This window comes from Saccostrea cucullata, unplaced genomic scaffold (genome assembly GCF_032062105.1).
Source record: "Saccostrea cucullata isolate Sc308-1 unplaced genomic scaffold, CSIRO_AGI_Scuc_v1 ctg988, whole genome shotgun sequence".
In the NCBI taxonomy this organism is placed as follows: Eukaryota; Metazoa; Mollusca; class Bivalvia; order Ostreida; family Ostreidae; genus Saccostrea; species Saccostrea cuccullata.
Genome location: NW_026923978.1, coordinates 85,001 through 102,332, shown reverse-complemented (window position 1 = coordinate 102,332; position 17,332 = coordinate 85,001). Strand labels below are relative to the sequence as shown.

General features: G+C 36.4%; 1 protein-coding gene across 1 annotated transcript in view; it reads right to left on the bottom strand.

The window, feature by feature from the left end:
- LOC134265375 (methenyltetrahydrofolate synthase domain-containing protein-like) overlaps positions 1–17,332 on the bottom strand; it is an 83,472-nt gene that overhangs the window by 16,657 nt on the left and 49,483 nt on the right. Inside the window, exons 6-7 of the mRNA XM_062747589.1 lie at positions 15,074–15,164; positions 7,518–7,771 (exon numbers count right to left, since the gene is read on the bottom strand). Of these exons, the coding sequence (XP_062603573.1) occupies positions 7,518–7,771; positions 15,074–15,164 (345 nt within the window). The remainder of the gene's footprint in view (positions 1–7,517; positions 7,772–15,073; positions 15,165–17,332) is intronic.

Here is a 17,332-nt window from a genome sequence, read left to right as displayed (position 1 = left end):
ACAAGAGAAATACACTAACGGGTAAACCTCCTATCAGAGCATGTGGTTTTATTTCTACAAGAGTTTACAATGTTTTATATTCATCAATTTACTTATTCATATTTATTTACACTTTTACCGAGTACTCGGGTACTCAATCGGAAAAACATCCGAGTAACCGAGTATTAAAAATTGACCGATTTGACATCCCTAGTATTTATCTAAATATATAATTTTTAAACATTATTTTCATATCTGAAAATAAAAGAGCTACTTTTAGAGTTATTCCCCTTGTTTCTTTGTGATGTCAAGTGATGATGCTTTTAGCAGACGACATATCTTCAGATTACAGTGATGTCAGAAATTGACAAGAGAAAACGTCTCCTAAATTTATATGAAAGCGGAATCACTTGACGTGAATGACAGCAGAGGGGCTGTACAACTTGCTGCTTCTCATCGGCAATGGTCAGCACAGCAAATTGCCAATGAATGTGCAAGAAGAAGATCAGTTTTAGTTTCAAAATGGACTATGGGTCGGACTTCGGCTCTCAGTTATTACTTCAAATCGGTTCCTCTAAAGGTACCACTTATGACCGCAGAACATAAGCTTAAAAGAGAGGCATGGTTCATCGTTCATAAAAATGACAATTTTGACAATGTGATTTTTACAGACGAAAGTCGATTTCAGTTCTACAGATCACAGGGGCCTGTACACATACTGAATTTGAATTTACGTAATCACTATATGTATACAAAAATTGAAAGGGAAACAACGTCAGCTCGAATTTACACAGGGTCGATCTCGGAAATGACTCGTGTTTTCAATAAAATACCTTGCAGTTAGTGAAATAACATCTGGGATCATTCAGTAATAATCACTCTTTAATAAAAATACCATCGCGGTCATTTAAGAATCGTTTAAGTCGTGTTTTGCAGATCCGATATCCTGTCATGCAAGTGATGTAGTTTAAGTCGTCCACTAAATTCGCTAAACATTGCACCCAGTATTTAACGCGAGATGTGATTGGTCAATGGTGCTTTTCTAGAACAGATCTGACCAATCACGCTCCGCCTTTTACCAATCATGGTTTTTTCCAAAATGTCGTCTGTTCTGGGCTCGAGCCTCTCTGTGAACGAAAAAAGCTACCGTATTTATTCAAATCGGAGATGTTGTTCCTTTTAATTGCAATTAAAAAAAGAAAAAGACGATTTTCGTGAACGCTGGATCTTTACTTTGTGTTCTCCATCTCCGGAAAGACTTCAAAACTGGAGCAAATGTGCGATTTTTGCCTTGTTTTAGTGGACGACTTAAAGTACATCGACTCGCACAATGGGATATCAAGTTAGTATTACCCAACTTAAACGCTATAAAAAGTAACGAGGTTTCTGTTTTATTAAAGAATATTTATTGTAGTATTATTTCTAGTTATAATTTAATTGGCTACATTCTTTTTTCTATGAAATACGAAATATTTCCAAGATCGACCCTGTGTAAATTCGGGCTGACGTTGTTTCCCTTTCCTTTTTTGTATATATTTATAGTGATTACGTAAAATCAAAAACAGTATGTTACCGGCCCCTGTGCTACAGATGTACCCAAAAAAGGTGGGCAAAATTTGGATATTGTCAAAAAATGGTGCCGAAGTTCTCACCAGCTGTTACGGTATGGGGTGGAATAAGCAAGTTGGGTTTAACTCCGCTTGTTTCTGTCAGTGGAAATATTTCTGCAGTGAAGTACTGTGAAATTTTGGAGGAGGGGTTGTTGTCGTCCAATATTGTGACAAACGATCTACCTTATGTTCTACAACAGGACAACGCTAGACTGCACACCACAAGGTATACCCGGGACTGGTTTACACAGAAACACATGACCTTAATGCACTGGCCTGCTGCGTCACCGGATTTAAATCCAATAGAAAAAGTTTGGCAGATAATGAAAGATCGTGTGGAAAAAATTCAGCCAGATAATATCACAGACTGGAAATTTCCAATCATGGAAACATGGATGGGTTTGGATCAGAACTATACAGACAGTCTGGTAGAAAGTATGCAACGGCACATCGCTCAGTGTATAATGAGACACGGGGGTCTGACTGACTATTGAATTCATGCATTGTAAATTCAGTGGTTCTATATTCATTATTTTGCCTCCATTTGAAAATATTGTTGCAAAAATAAAAAAAAAATACTAAAGTTGAAATCCGGATTTTTTTTGCACTTTACTATGTAAAACAGTTTAAGTTTAATGAATAAAATATAGGATTTTCCAGTTCACTTCAAACTTTACTTGAAATTGACAGCTATGCAATATATTGCAATATCTATCGCAATATGCCATCAAATATTGCAAAATATCAAAATATAATTTTTCTGGAGATATCCACCCCTACGGAATATATCACAAATTGTAGACCAAAATCTGATTTTTAGCAGGAAAGGGACTTCATACTTATAGAGATATGAAATATATCACAAATTGTAGACCAAAATCTGATTTTTAGCAGGAAAGGGACTTCATACTTGTAGAGATATGAAATGATTTTAATGTAATTAAATATTGTTCACAGCGAGAGCAGTGAGAGTCGCAAAGCGACGCTTGCAATGCGAGCTCAATAGAATAATGTGTAAGAACAGATGAAATTCCGACTGAAATCTGTACATACGTCAGGGAAATTTTTCTGTGAAACATTCCGGGACCCAGAATTCCTTTGCTACCCAATATCCTTTGCGCGAATAAATAAATAAATAAATAAATAATAACTTATAGCATAAAAGGCTTTCAGTTTGTAGAAATCTTTTAAAAACTAGAAATATGTCCATAAGACATGAATGTCCCGCCGAGGATATATTAGTAAAGCAACATGAATATTTGTATGTGTATGAAATTTGATCAGTTTGGTTCAGGTAGGGCTTATAGTTACTAGGGAATAAAAATGTAGGTCAGATCCAGCATCCGAAGCAAGTCTGGTAGTGTCCATCCCTACTTGCATCATCCGTGAAAGTTTGGTTCAGGTAGGGCTTAATAGTTACTTGGGAATGAAAATAAAGGTCAGATCCAGCATCCGAAGCAAGTCTGGTAGTGTCCATCCCTAGCTGCATCATCCATGCAAGTTTGGTTCAGGTTGAAGGCTTATAGTTACTTGGGAATGAAAATATAGGTCAGATCCAGCATCAGAAGCAAGTCTGGTAGTGTCCATCCCTAGATGCATCATCCATGCAAGTTTGGTTCAGGTAGGGCTTATAGTTACTTGGAAATGAAAAATATAGGTCAGATCCAGCATCCGAAGCAAGTCTGGTAGTGTCCATCCCTAGATGCTTCATCCATGCAAGTTTGGTTCAGGCAGGGCTTATAGTTACTTGGGAATGAAAATATAGGTCAGATCCAGCATCCGAAGCAAGTCTGGTAGTGTCCATCCCTAGATGCCTCATCCATGCAAGTTTGGTTCAGGTAGGGCTTATAGTTACTTGGGAATGAAAATGTAGGTCAGATCCAGCATCCGAAGCAAGTCTCGTTGTGTCCATCCCTAGATGCATCATCCATGCAAGTTTGGTTCAGGTAGGGCTTATAGTTACTTGGGAATGAAAATGTAGGTCAGATCCAGCATCCGAAGCAAGTCTGGTAGTGTCCATCCCTAGATGCATCATCCATGTAAGTTTGGTCCAAATTGGGCTTATAGTTCCTTAGGAATGGACCTGCTCCAAAAACTTCAATCTGGTCACTCATCTGGAAAATATAGGTCAGATCCAGCATCCGAAGCAAGTCTGGTAGTGTTCATCCCTAGATGCATCATCCGTGCAAGATTGTATCCACATGTGAAGTTTGATAATACCATCTTGAATGGTATGTTTAAAACTGAGCTAAACACTTCAATTCAAGAAAAGTGAGGTCAAGGTCAAAGGAAAGGTCAAGGTCGAAAAATGTTGATGCAGTTGCATAGCTCTCATCAATATCTATCAGCATATGAAGTTTGATGAAAATATCTTGGATAGTTTCTTTGAAACTTAGCTTTGAACAGAGCTAAACGCAAAATGTGACGGAAGGACGGAAGACGGACATGACAAACACTATATGCCCCGGCCATATTCATGGCCATATTCATGGCGGGGCATAAAAACAAGAGGCCAACGGGCCACATCACTCACATGAGAAATGTGGTTAGGAAAAAGCATAAATCAGTTTATTATTGAAAGGTTGAAACCCAACAGTGGTCCCAAACAATCCTTAAAAGGGACAGGGTATGATCTGAAATAACTTAAATCTACACAAACTAAGGATGCTTGCATATTTCTTTGACTACCTGTGGCTTTATTGCCCTTTATATTTGAACTTACATTGTGGCCCCGCCCTACCCCTAGGGGTCATGACTTAAACAAATTGATTCTACACTACCTGAGAATGCTTCCATATGAATAGAACTAATCATGGCTTTGCTATTTTTGAAAAGAAGATTTTCAAAGATTTTTTCTACATGTTCCTATGTAAAACTTGGATTCCATGTTGTGGCCCTGCCCTACCCCCAGGGGTCATGATTTGAACAAACTTGAATGTCAACTACCTGAGAATGCTTCCATAAAAATATGATCATTCATACCTTTGCTATTCCAGAGAAGAAGATTTTAAAAGAATTTTCCTATATATTTCTATGTGAAACTTTGATAGGCCATTGTGGCCCCACCCTACCCCCAGGGGTCAAGATTTGAGCAAAATTGAAACCTGAAGATGCTTCCATAAAAATATGATCATTCATGCCTTTTCTATTCCAGAGAAGTATTTTAAAGAATTTTCCTATAGATTTCTATGAGAAAATTTGATCAGACATTGTGGCCACGCCTTACCCCCCAGGGATAAATTTCATTTATCCTGGCACAGTGGTTCTTGAGAAGAACATTTTTAAAACATACCATCAAATTTTCACTATTTCTGAATTATTTCAGCTTGAATAAGGGCATGGCCCTTCATTTGAACAAACTTGAATTCCCTTCACCTAAGGATACTTTGTGCCAAGTTTGGTTGAAATTGGCCCAGTGGTTCTTGAGAAGAAGTTGAAAATGTAAAAAGTTTACAGACAGACGGACGCAGGACAAAATGTGATAAGACTTGAGCCTTCAGCTCAGGTGAGCTAAACACAAAAAATAACTCTGCAATGTCTTTCGACCAAAAGTGCACTAGGTCTATAGTTTCAACCAGACGCTCGGCTGTCTCTGTAGACCTCGTGTGATGTCACAGCTAGTCTAGATGTCTCGTGCGGCTTGATGTTTGAAGTGGCTGATCAATTTTTCAAGTGTTTTTTGATGGTACAATGGCGCTGGCCCCAATGGTCACACCGTAAAACATATTAGTGAATGTATATCTTGGAGATGTACAATATTTTGTGATTGATGTGTAACATTGAACATTTAGTGGAATAAATTTGCAGGATGCATGTTTGTGTTTATACACTGACACAGACCATTGCATGCAGAATTAATATTGACGAATCTTTTATATCTGTGTCTTGCGGTTTATTCAATATGAACAATGACAAGAAGGAAAAGAAAAGCTACTTCTCAAAATCACAGAGGCTCTCAGCTATTACAATTTTTTTTTGAATTTCACATAATTTGCAATACCTTCTTTTGGGCATTTAACACATGAACTTGTGTTATTTTCCCCAAAAAGAAAACTCACTAGAAACACCTATACATACATATGAAGGGCCATCGGCCTAGACACACCCATATAGGCCATTGGCCTCTACCACATGGCCATGGCGTCCCAGTCTCCAGATCTACAAGCCATCGGCCATGTAACTCACCAAGGCCATCAGCCTCTCAAGTTCAAGGCCATCGGCCACTTAATTCATCAAGGGCATCGGCTACTCAAGTTCAAGGCCATCTGCCACTTAATTCACCAAGGGCATTGGCCACTAAAGTTCAAGGCCATCGGCCAAAATTCACCAAGGCCTCTCAAATTAGCCTCTCATGTTCAAGGCCATTGGCCACTTAATTCACCAAGGCCACTTACATTCGGGGTCATCGGCCAGTCACAATTTATTACAGGCCATCGGCCTCACATAGAAAGGTCATCAGCCTTCCACAGACTACCAGGCCATCGGCCTAGAAATTTTACAAGGCTATAGGCCAGTTACATATCTTCACAACAATTAACATATTTTAGGTGCAATGTGCATTTAAGTATTTTATCTTTATTTAGTTTTGTTTGATGATGTTATTTGTATGTGCGTGTTTCTTGATGTTGCAATCTGTTAACATGATTTGTCCAATAGCTGAGTAGTTCCCAAAGGCAAAGAATAAATGTAGAACTTGCAATTGACGTGTTTTGATTATATAAGGCCCCCAAAAATTAATAACTTGTTTTTCAGGCCAGTTTTCTCAAAAATAAATGCGGGAGGGAGGCATTTTTTTTTTCTTTTTATCTCATGAAAAACAGACATGGGATTTTAAACTTTTTTTTTAAAGATAAAATTTCAAAACTAGCAATTTTTAATTAATAGTGCTTCAACATCAGGTGTAGAAATCAAAATAATTTATTTCCTGCATCTCTCTCTTTTCTCTTGCATCTTCTACATCCCGGTGATTCGTGTAATGAAACGATGGCATCCTAAAAATGAGATGTGTTAAACTTACAGAACCTAACACTTTTAGTGATGCATCTGGTCAATTGCTTACGTAATGCAACAAATCTAAGTGTTTCAGCACTATAAATAGCACTTATGATTTTATTAAACATTATCAAGTTAATCAGTCTTTGCTTTACCCACACTAAATGAAATCTGCAAATCTTTCTCACGCCCGAGTTCCCAGTATGAGGGAACCATCTTTGATCGCGTTATTGATTGAGTTCTAGCATAGAACAACCTTCAGAAATCCCCACTTTGTACCGTGAAAGTACAATCCCTCATGAATTTGCACTGTAATCAATGCCATCATAACTTAACTTACTCTTGGCGCCTTATCCTGTTTACTTGACGGCCATATTTGTGATTTTAACTAGGCCAAAAGTCTGGATCATCTTGATGTTTGTCAAACGTTTTAACGAGTTCTAAAATTCAGTTGATATGCGGTCTGGAATTCCAGATTTTTTTTGCACCTTACAAGCATGTGAGAGAAACTTTATTTTATTCATTAGAGGACAGAAATGGGTAATGCTCATTGTTGAATAAAATGCGGGCGGGCCTGAGAATCAAGTTATTAATTTTTTTTAGGCCTAAAATGTACAATAAATGGTGAGATGTTAATTTTCTTCAAAGTTTAACTTTTTACAAATGATTGACAATTTTTGTGGTAATGGAACTGAAGATAATGAAACTGTTTTGTTTTTCTTAGTGTTAGTCATGCCATTTTGAATTCTTCAAACCTGTAAATGGGGTTAAATTATTTGACACCATGCACTGTTGCCTTATTTTTCTGTTTTTACTGAAAGTTCACTGGATACCAAATTTTAAGGATTCAGTCATATTGAATTTTGAGAACTTAATGCAATTTCGGGAATAATATTCAATTTTGAGTATTTTCTTCAACCACAAAGTAATGGTCACCTTTTCTGGAGTCAGCTGAGACCAGATGATGCCATTTGGTTTAGGTTTGGTGCGGTCACACCTGATGACTTGGGTTTCCGTTATGATGTAATCAACCAGTACATCATGTTCCTCCATCAGTGACTCTGGAATGTCTACAATCTGAGTGTCATGGACAGTTGTCACAATGATGGTATCAGGAGATACAGCTCCCATTGCACACATCATGGCATACTCCAAGTCAGCAAAGCCCTCACCTTTACCAATTCTGTATCCTGCAATCAAGATTTTATTTCAAATCATACAGAATTTATGACTTTTACTTTGTATTATTCTGCACAAAATATCATGAGAACAAAAGGTCAATGGGCCACAACACTCACAGCCTCTGATAATATTATCAACAAGAGGCCCAGGAGCCACATCCCTCACCTGAGCAAATAGCTAGGTAAAAGCAAAAAACAGGACAGCATTGAAAAAATTTAAATATAAAAGTTGGCTCAGGGGAAGGGGGTGTATTTAAACAAACTTAAATCTATACTTCTTACAGATGCTTTTAAATTAATGTGATACATAATGGCTTTGCTGTTTATAAGATGAAATGTTTTTTTTTATTAATATAGCCTTTAAATTCCTTTGTATAACTATGATCCAATTTATCGCAAATCTTGCTTGAAAGTATTCACTTGGACCGATATACTGATGCGTTGAGTGACGACACTGATGAATCTAACTGAAATACAATTGCGAAGTCCAACAAAGAATCTGATTTTTGCTTTTCTATAGGCCCGTCCACTTTCTCATGGAATGATAGAACAGCTATAAACAAGTGGTAGGCCTCTACTTACTGAGCGAAGTATATAGTGGACCTATGTAATACCTTATTAAATTATTGTGAGTGTGGGTAACCTGTTAGTGTAAAATGATCTTCAAATAAAATCCGTTCCAGGACTGGCAGAAGTTGACTTAAAATGATACATGTCACCCGGGGCATTTTTTTGCAATTGAAAAACAGGGCCGTTTCCCCGTTTTCTCTTCAGTACATCAATAAAATTAAACGTACTTAAATTTGGAAAATGTATTAGTGATATTAATTATTTTTATAGTGAACATATGAATAATATTCGCCATTACAGTAAAAAGTGCACTGCATAAAAAAAACCCACAAGGATTTCGATTTTTTTCTGAGGCCAAGATAAATAAATTGTGTGTTTCCGGTTCCCCGACTGACCCTAAAATATATATTTTCCGACCCTGAAAAATTTATCCGCCAATACTTTTTCCGGAAGTAAACAATTCCAGTTTCACTATTAGAAATCCTGATCTCGATCACATGCGTGTTTTAGAAAATGCATATTCTATACAAATACATTCAAAAATGTTTTGACAACGATTTTTCTGAAAAAAAAAAATGGCAGCATGCTTCCCAAGCATGCTGCTGGCAATTACAATTCGAAAATGCACACATCAAGAGGGAAAAAACGTTATGACTACGGTAAAAAACAATCAATCACTTTTTAGCATTTTTGAGATGAATCACCTTTATTTCAGAACTTTCTATCTTGTCATTGTAAAGAAAACCTATATGCCTTCTGGGCCCAAAATTGGAAAATAAAATTATCTTATCTTATCTTTTATAATTTTAAAATCCGGGTGCTACGATAAAAACATGTAGGCGGTTAAATTATGATAAAAAAAAAAACTACACTGTGTACAGAAAATAAATCCTTAAGATAGTGAAAATCAAAAACGTCAGTATCATCGCTGGTGGATAATGAAACATCAGTGTCATTGTACTTTGTACAGTACAGATTGCATTTATATTGCTTTGAACAAAATCCTGTTTATTCATGTTTATATGTTCTTCTTCGTACAGGAATTCGATATTTATTGAAAGAACTATATGCGGTATATTGCATATATTTGCCCCCATAAAAGTCAAATTTTAATAAAGTGCCGCGCCACAGCATGATACGCCCGTTAAAAAAATTACAATTTTCTTGAACAGTTTAGGTGCAAGAAAATCACATCAACCTTGATTCTAAGATTTCGATGATTTGTCATTTATCCATCCCCTGTGATGTAGGCATCAATTATAATAAATATTACATCACTGATAGATTTCTGTGCTGGTTGTGTAAGACCTTGTCAAATGCCCATCATCAAATTAGTCTTAACAACTTAATCTATACCAAATTAATTTTGAAAGAAAAGGCTGGCCATCAAATGACATATGTTATAAACTGACCAGCAGTTCTTCTGTCTAATCCCCAAAGGGCTGCTTAATCAGAGCGACTGAGACAGCTAGCCTTCCTACATTGAACTCATTAATTAATCTTTAACTGGATGCTTGTCTACTCATTACTACCAAGAGATGAATGGGTCTGCACTATAATATGTTTTTAAAAACATATAAAATACTCTCAGATTTTTTTTTTTTGGTTGAGATTTAATGTCCGACAGGTTTTAGTATGTAATTCATATGGACATGCTGATTCAACCCCACCCCAAAAAATTAGTTTTTAAATTAATAATATTACATAATATCAGATTAGTCTATTATGCAATATCAAATTAGTTTTAATTACTTTTCATCAAATTCATTTCAAAACTTAAGCTAGTCAACAAGAGCTATTTTTAATCAAACAGCCAGGCTTACCCAATTTGCCCAATTCTCAAGGGATATAGATAACGCCAATGCTCTGTCAATAGCTCCTCGCACTCAAAACCCATTAATTTCTCTCTAATTTGACATGCAATTTTCTGTTATCAAAATTCTTCTTGACCAGTGCTTGATAATTACACTCATGGGAGACATGGGATTTCTCTAACATACATTATATTTGTTTTAGATTGCTGTCAAGTATATGCTTAAAAAAAATAAGTATTTTCTTGATTTAACACTTTTTTAATAAGAACAGTGCAATACTCTTACATTATTTGGGATGTGTAAATGAATAGTAAAAAGACACATTTTTTTTTAAAAATTCACTTAAATTAAAGGTCACAGTGACCTTGAAATAGGTCGCGACACACCTTCTACCTAAGATGCATAAACTGGCCAAGTTTGATGATTGTGGGTCTTATGGTTTTCTAGTTATGGGCCGGAAAGGATTTTTCCATATTTGGCTATAACTTCTTAATTAAAGGTCAGAGCGACCTACTTTTTGTGCGCGACACACCTTCTACCCAAGATGCATCAGATGACAAAGTTTGGTAATCCTAGGCCTAGTAGTATTAAAGTTATGAGCCGGAAACGAAAAAGCTAACAGACAGACGGACAGACAGACAGAGGGACAGACGGACGGACACGAAGCCTATAACATAATACGTCCCGTCTTAAGACGGGCGTATAAAAACTTCCTGAAATGTGCTGAATTCAATAAATTGTATGAGAAATATAAATTAACAGAAAATATTATAGTTTCAAAGCTATGGAATCCAAATAGGGCCACGCACTTCACTATCGCATCATCGCACCATCGAGGTTTAGGTCGATAGTGCGATGAACAGATAATGCGATGACGATGAGGCGATGGTGCGATGAAGTGATGTTGCGATAGCGCGATGACGATGATGCTATGGCGCGACAATGCAATGACGATGGTGCGATAATGTGATGACGCGATGGTGCGATAGTGATGACACGATGACGATGGTGCGATAGTACGATGACGATGAAGCGATATTCACTATCACTCAATCGTGCTATCGCACCATCGCCATCGCATTATCGCGCCATAGCATCATCGTCATCGCGCTATCGCATCATCGTTATCGCACCACCGTTTCATCGTTATCGCGCCATCGCATTATCGCGCCATCGACCTTTAAGTTGATGCTCGATGGTGCGATAGTGAAGTGCGTGGCCCTATCCGGATTCCATACAAAGCAGTATATTCACAATTTTTGTTTTTATGACGTCACAAACTAGTTCGATTTTATATCCTTTTTCAGAAAGAGGACAAAATGGACAAAATTTCAACAATTTTAGCTTTAAAATTTATAGAGCGCAAGTTTGTTCTGGAACAATATTGACATATTTCATTGATATTATCATTCTACACATTATATCAAAATATTGATCCTGAACACACATGCCCTCGGTGACTTTTACTCAAAATATCGGCGAAATATGTACATTTTTCTGTAAAATTCATAAAAAACTGAAATTTATGTCATGTTTGTGACGTCATTACATACATATGACGTCATTACTTATGAAAATATTCAGTGCTTTGAAGTCAGCATATACTCCCCTGTTTAAGAACTTAATTAAATATATCTCCATCAAAGTTTGATTTGGGGGGCATTAATATTGGTTATTACCGAATAAAGTTCTTTATTATACCTCTATTGATAATACTCGAATTTGATTGGCTGGTAAGAAAACTTTAAAACACAACAATGACTCCAAATGGTACTGTTTACAGCAAAACTGACCTAGGAATCATTGCACGTGGGATATAATGACCCGGTCATTATTTTTAATGACCGCTAAAAATGACCGCTTAATCAAAAATTCGTTTTTGAGTGAAGTTAATGCATAAAATAATAATTATTCGAAAAAAACAACATGTTTTTAAAATTGAGCATGGTCTGTTTTGCATTACCATACAGAATACGGTAAAATTTTATCGTTACAATAGATCGTTTCACTATATCGTTACAATTCTTATTCAGTTCAATAGAATGTAGAGTGGGCTCTTTAAAGAGTTGAATTCTGTATTAGATTTTGACTGTGTAGAGGAAAAGTAATCGTTAGTTATAACAATGTATGTCGCTATCAACTAAATATTGTTTTAATCAGTAAATCATGATGCAAAAACTTACACAATTTGCAGACGTCAATGTAAACAACTTTCACTATCCGGTCTGTAGCGAATCCCGATCCCGATCAAAGAAAGAATTGATAACGGTTAGAGGTTCATACTTTTCAATATATATCGGTATAATAAAACAATTAATTACCCCTTGTAAGTTCAACATGGTGAAATAAGGACCCTCGACCTGGCCCACTCGATGACCTGCCCTGACCTCGGACGCTACGCGGCCTCGGTCAGGTCAGGTCACCTCGAGGGCCAGGTCTCGGGTCCTTATTTCACCATGTTGCCCTCACAAGGGGTAATTAATTGTATATTATTTGTGTACTTTTTGATTTCAACAAACTCTCTCTCTCTCTCTCTCCGTAGTAAGATAAATGATTATTATTTCAAAATATTTTTAATGCCCTTTTCCTTTTGATTGATTTTTTTTCACTATATATGTTGATACAGACATGGGAAAGGGCCTTACAAATGCATTTTCTTGCTTTTAAACATTATACATTTAAAATACATGCGAACACGGAATTTTTTACATGATCTGAAAAAAAAAATTGAATTTTTTGCCGATGTAAAAATTCTAGCATTTGCAAAGTCGTCAGAAGAAACCTGAAGCTTCATTCTATTTAAATTACAGGTGCATTTTGTGCAGATGTTTTCATCCAGTGACTTATTTTCCGTTATACAGGTTCCCCTTAATGTTTCTGAACTGGAAGTATGCTTTTGTGCACTTGTAACAAACAGTTTATTTTCTAAAGATATGATATTCTCCCTGAATTTTCAATTACCCATTTGAAAATGATTTGACCATCGATAGCTCGCAGACACCTGCACACCTGTGATCAAAGAGAGAAAGTGAATAGATTTGAGTCACTTGTTCAGTGCTTTGTTATTCATGACGTCAAAGGCGGGTTGAAATTTGTAAACAAGGTGCCTTTATTATAGAGACAAGTATCCGTGATTTTGCACCTTTTTGGAAAATAATATATGAGCGCAAGGCTGTTTAAATTTTTTTCATGAATGAAAATGACTAGTTTATCTCTTTACATTGACCGTATTTACAACATTAAGTTTAACTCATTAAGTTAACCTAGTGTGATTTTTTGTGTGGGTCTGATAAGAATATATCACGTTATTAATACATACAGAAAGAGGTCGATTGTCACACATGTGGATGTGTCGTGCGAGGTACAGTGATAAAGTAAATCATCAGGAAATGCGGGCTGCTTTGGAATATCATTAAAAGACTCCAACAAATTTTTGTATTTTTTTAATTTGATTATTTTAGCTGTTCTAAGTAAGCGTTTAGTAAAAAAATTACAGTAGCCCAGCTTTTCTGGCCAAGAGGATCTTGAGAAGAAGATTTTTTCTATTTATTTCTATGTAAAACTTCGTTTCCCTATTGTGTCCCCGCAAAACCCCCAGGGGGTCATGATTTGAACAATTTAGAATCTATATTATCCCATGGATGCTTCCATAAAAGTTTCAGCTTTTCTGGCCCAGTGGTTCTTGAGAAGAAGCTTTTTAAAGGTTTTTTCTATATATTTATATGTAAAACTTTGTTTCCCTATTGTGGCCCTGCACAACCCCGGGGGGTCATTATTTGAACAATATAGAATCTACACTATCCCATTATGCTTTCACATAAGTTTCAGCTTTTCTGGCCAAGTGGTTCTTGAGAAGAAGATTTTTAAAGAGACCCCACCCTATTTTTGTCTTTTCTTGATTATCTTCCTTTGTGAGAGGACCTGGCCCATCATGTTAACAATTTAAATTCTCCTTCACCCAAGAAGCTTTGTACCAAGTTTGGCTAAAATTGGCCCAGTGGTTCTTGAGAAGAAGTCTAAAATGTGAAAAGTTTACAGATGGACAGACAGCTAGACAGAAGGACGACAGACAAAATGTGATCAGAAAAGCTCACTTGATCCTTTGGCTCAGGTAAGCTAAAAATGGATTTGTTTGTCAGGACAGGGTGATGTTTTCAGATAGTATCAATGAAACTACTAGTTTGTCTGGAAGTTATGATAAATTTAATCTAGTTTGAAAGTTCAATGCAGTTTAGAGCAAAATTCAAAATGAAGTCAAAACATAATTTTCTGGCCTTATTTTCCCTTGAAATGAGACATGGTCCTTCATTTGAACAAACTTGAATCCCCTTGAGTGCTTACAATAGCGCATCTGCAAATCCTTGCCCTTACAATAGGGCATCTGCAAATCCTTGCAGGGTCCTAATTAAACATATTAGAAGCATCATCCATGCATCTCTGATCCAATTTAGGGCATAGAAGTACTTGAAAAGAAATTTACTACAAAAACTTTAACCTGGGATGCTGACACTGACTGTATTATGCAAGTTCCTCAACTTTGTTGAGGTACTGTAAGCAAAAAATGAATCAAAATTTCCTGTTTATAAACACATTTGAACATCATTTCCTTATCAAATACTTCGATGGAGCAACTTTTTGTATCAGATAAAACGAAATTCTAATATTTTCTTATCAGAATATCAGGTGAAATTATTAATAAATATATAAGAAATGGTTTAGTGCTCTGATATTATATTGGAATAGCCGAAATATTCGTTTAACCGCTATCCGATTAAGTGGAAGCCACTGTACTAAGTTTCACAAAACTCTGTTGAGCAGTTTAAGATGGGTTGGGCTGACAGGATGAAGACTGACAGATTAATTGATCAAACAACTAGTGTATAACTTGTATCTCTTGTACATCATGGTTTACATCCCCCTTTCTAACCTTCTTTGGAAACAGCTACAGATCCAATAACAACCATATCAACCTTGACCTTGGCCTCTAATCCAATAGGAACACTGTATTCCTTCAAACCCTGAAATGTAGATGTTTTTCAGTGTTTCAGTAAATGCATATTTCTTCGTAATTTACAAATAAAACAAGAGGCCCATGGGCCTTATAGGTCTTCTGAGCATTATGCAACAACTTTTCAGTGATTGAATTTGATTCATGTTTTAAGCCAGAAGCTAAAGCATTCATAATTTTGAAAGAGACATCATTGATCATCATAACTAAACACTTAGCAGTTGCTAAGTATGGTTACTTAATACCAATAGGCAGGGTAGGGGAAAAAATGCATTTCAACTTATCAGTAATATTCAGCAATAATCAGTAGTGCCCTTACCACACATGAACCCCTGACCCTTAGGTCTAGATCCACACATTGCACAATTTTTGAAAAGGCATCTTTGCTTTTCAAAAATATTTGATTAATACCAAGGAGCAGATTTCAAACAATTCATTCATTTTCAGTATATAAGTACAACCCCCCCCCCCAACCCCCCGCCCACCCCCTCTATGTTACCCCTGACCCCGGGGCCTTGAAATTCACAATTCTGGAAGATTAGGGCCCTTGCTCATAACTATATAGGTAGTTCATCTGCTTAATACCCAGGAGCAGAGAAAAATTTTTTCAAAGATTTAATGTATTTTCACTAAATAATCAATAGAGCCCCACCCTAACACCAGAACCCCTGACCCTGGGGCCATAAAATTTACAATTTTGGTAGAGGCATTCTTGCTCATCATAACTATGCACTTAGTTAGTTTATTTAATACCAAGGAGCAGAGAAGAAGATTTTCAAAGAATTCATGTATTTTTACTATATAATCAATACAGCCCCATACTAACACCAAAGCCCCTGACCCTGGGGCCATAAAATTCACAATTTTGGTAGAGGCACTCTTGCTCATCATAACTATGCACTTAGTTAGTCTATTTAATACCCTGGAGCAGAAAAGAAGATTTTCAAAGATTTAATGCATTTTCACTATATAATCAATAGAGCCCTGCCCTAACACCAGAACCCCTGATCCTGGGGCCATAAAATTCACAATTTTGGTAGAGGCGCTCTTGCTCATCATAACTATGTACTTAGTTGGTTTATTTAATGCCCAGAAGCAGAGAAGGAGATTTTCATAGAAAGAATGCATTTTCACTATATACTTATTTAGCCCCACCCTAGCACTAGAGCCCCTGACCCCAGGGCCATGAATTTCAAAATTTTGGTAGAGGACTCAATGCTGATTACAATCATGCAAACAGTTTGACTGCTTGATGTCCAGGAGTAAAGAAGAAGATTTTTAAAGATTGCATTAATTTTAGTGGTTTTGGCCCCACCCCTCAGGCCCCAAGGGGGCAGGGATCATGAAATTCACAATTCTCGTTCCCCTTCACCCATAGATGCTTTGTGCCAAATTTGGTTGAAATTGGTTCAGTGGTTGCGGAGAAGAAGATGAAAATGTTCAAATGTTAACGCACGATGCACAACGCACGGCGACGGACGAAAACGGATAGCAATAGGTCACCTGAGTTGACCTAAAAATGCTTTTTACCCCCCTAAAACATCATCAAAAGAGTTATCATGATGAAGAAAAAATCTGAAAACAAATTTTTAAAATCAAGTTCAATACTGTTGCCTTGATGGAACCAATTTATTTAGACTTACTGTAAAACGAGAAAATTTGGTGCATACGTATTTTAGCACAAGCGAAAGTTGGAATGCATTGGCGCAAATAAATTTTTAGCACTTGCACTTGTCTTTACAATATATAAATGTGAATAATATTTAGAAATCCATTAGCGCACAATAAATTTTAGTGTTCAGGGGGTCTTGCGCCAAAGGCGCTAAAATTACTAGTGCACCAAATATTCTCGTTTTACAGTATTTCAATGTAAAACTTGGAACATAATGACCAAATACAATTAAAATGATGTTGTCAAAAATGTGCATATACATACTATGTATACTAGATGAACTACCGCACAAGCGGGGGGTGGGGAGGTGGGGGAGGGGAAAAGTGATGTTTTTACTGGTAACAAAACTATCCATATTAAATAGTATCTTAAGTAGTTTCATTTTCTACTGACAGTTATATGTATAGGCTTATAGCATGACGAAATACTTTAAATCCCCCAATTTGTTTAGGAACAGATATTAGATAATTATACACTATTATACAGTATACAACCTCTATTATTTT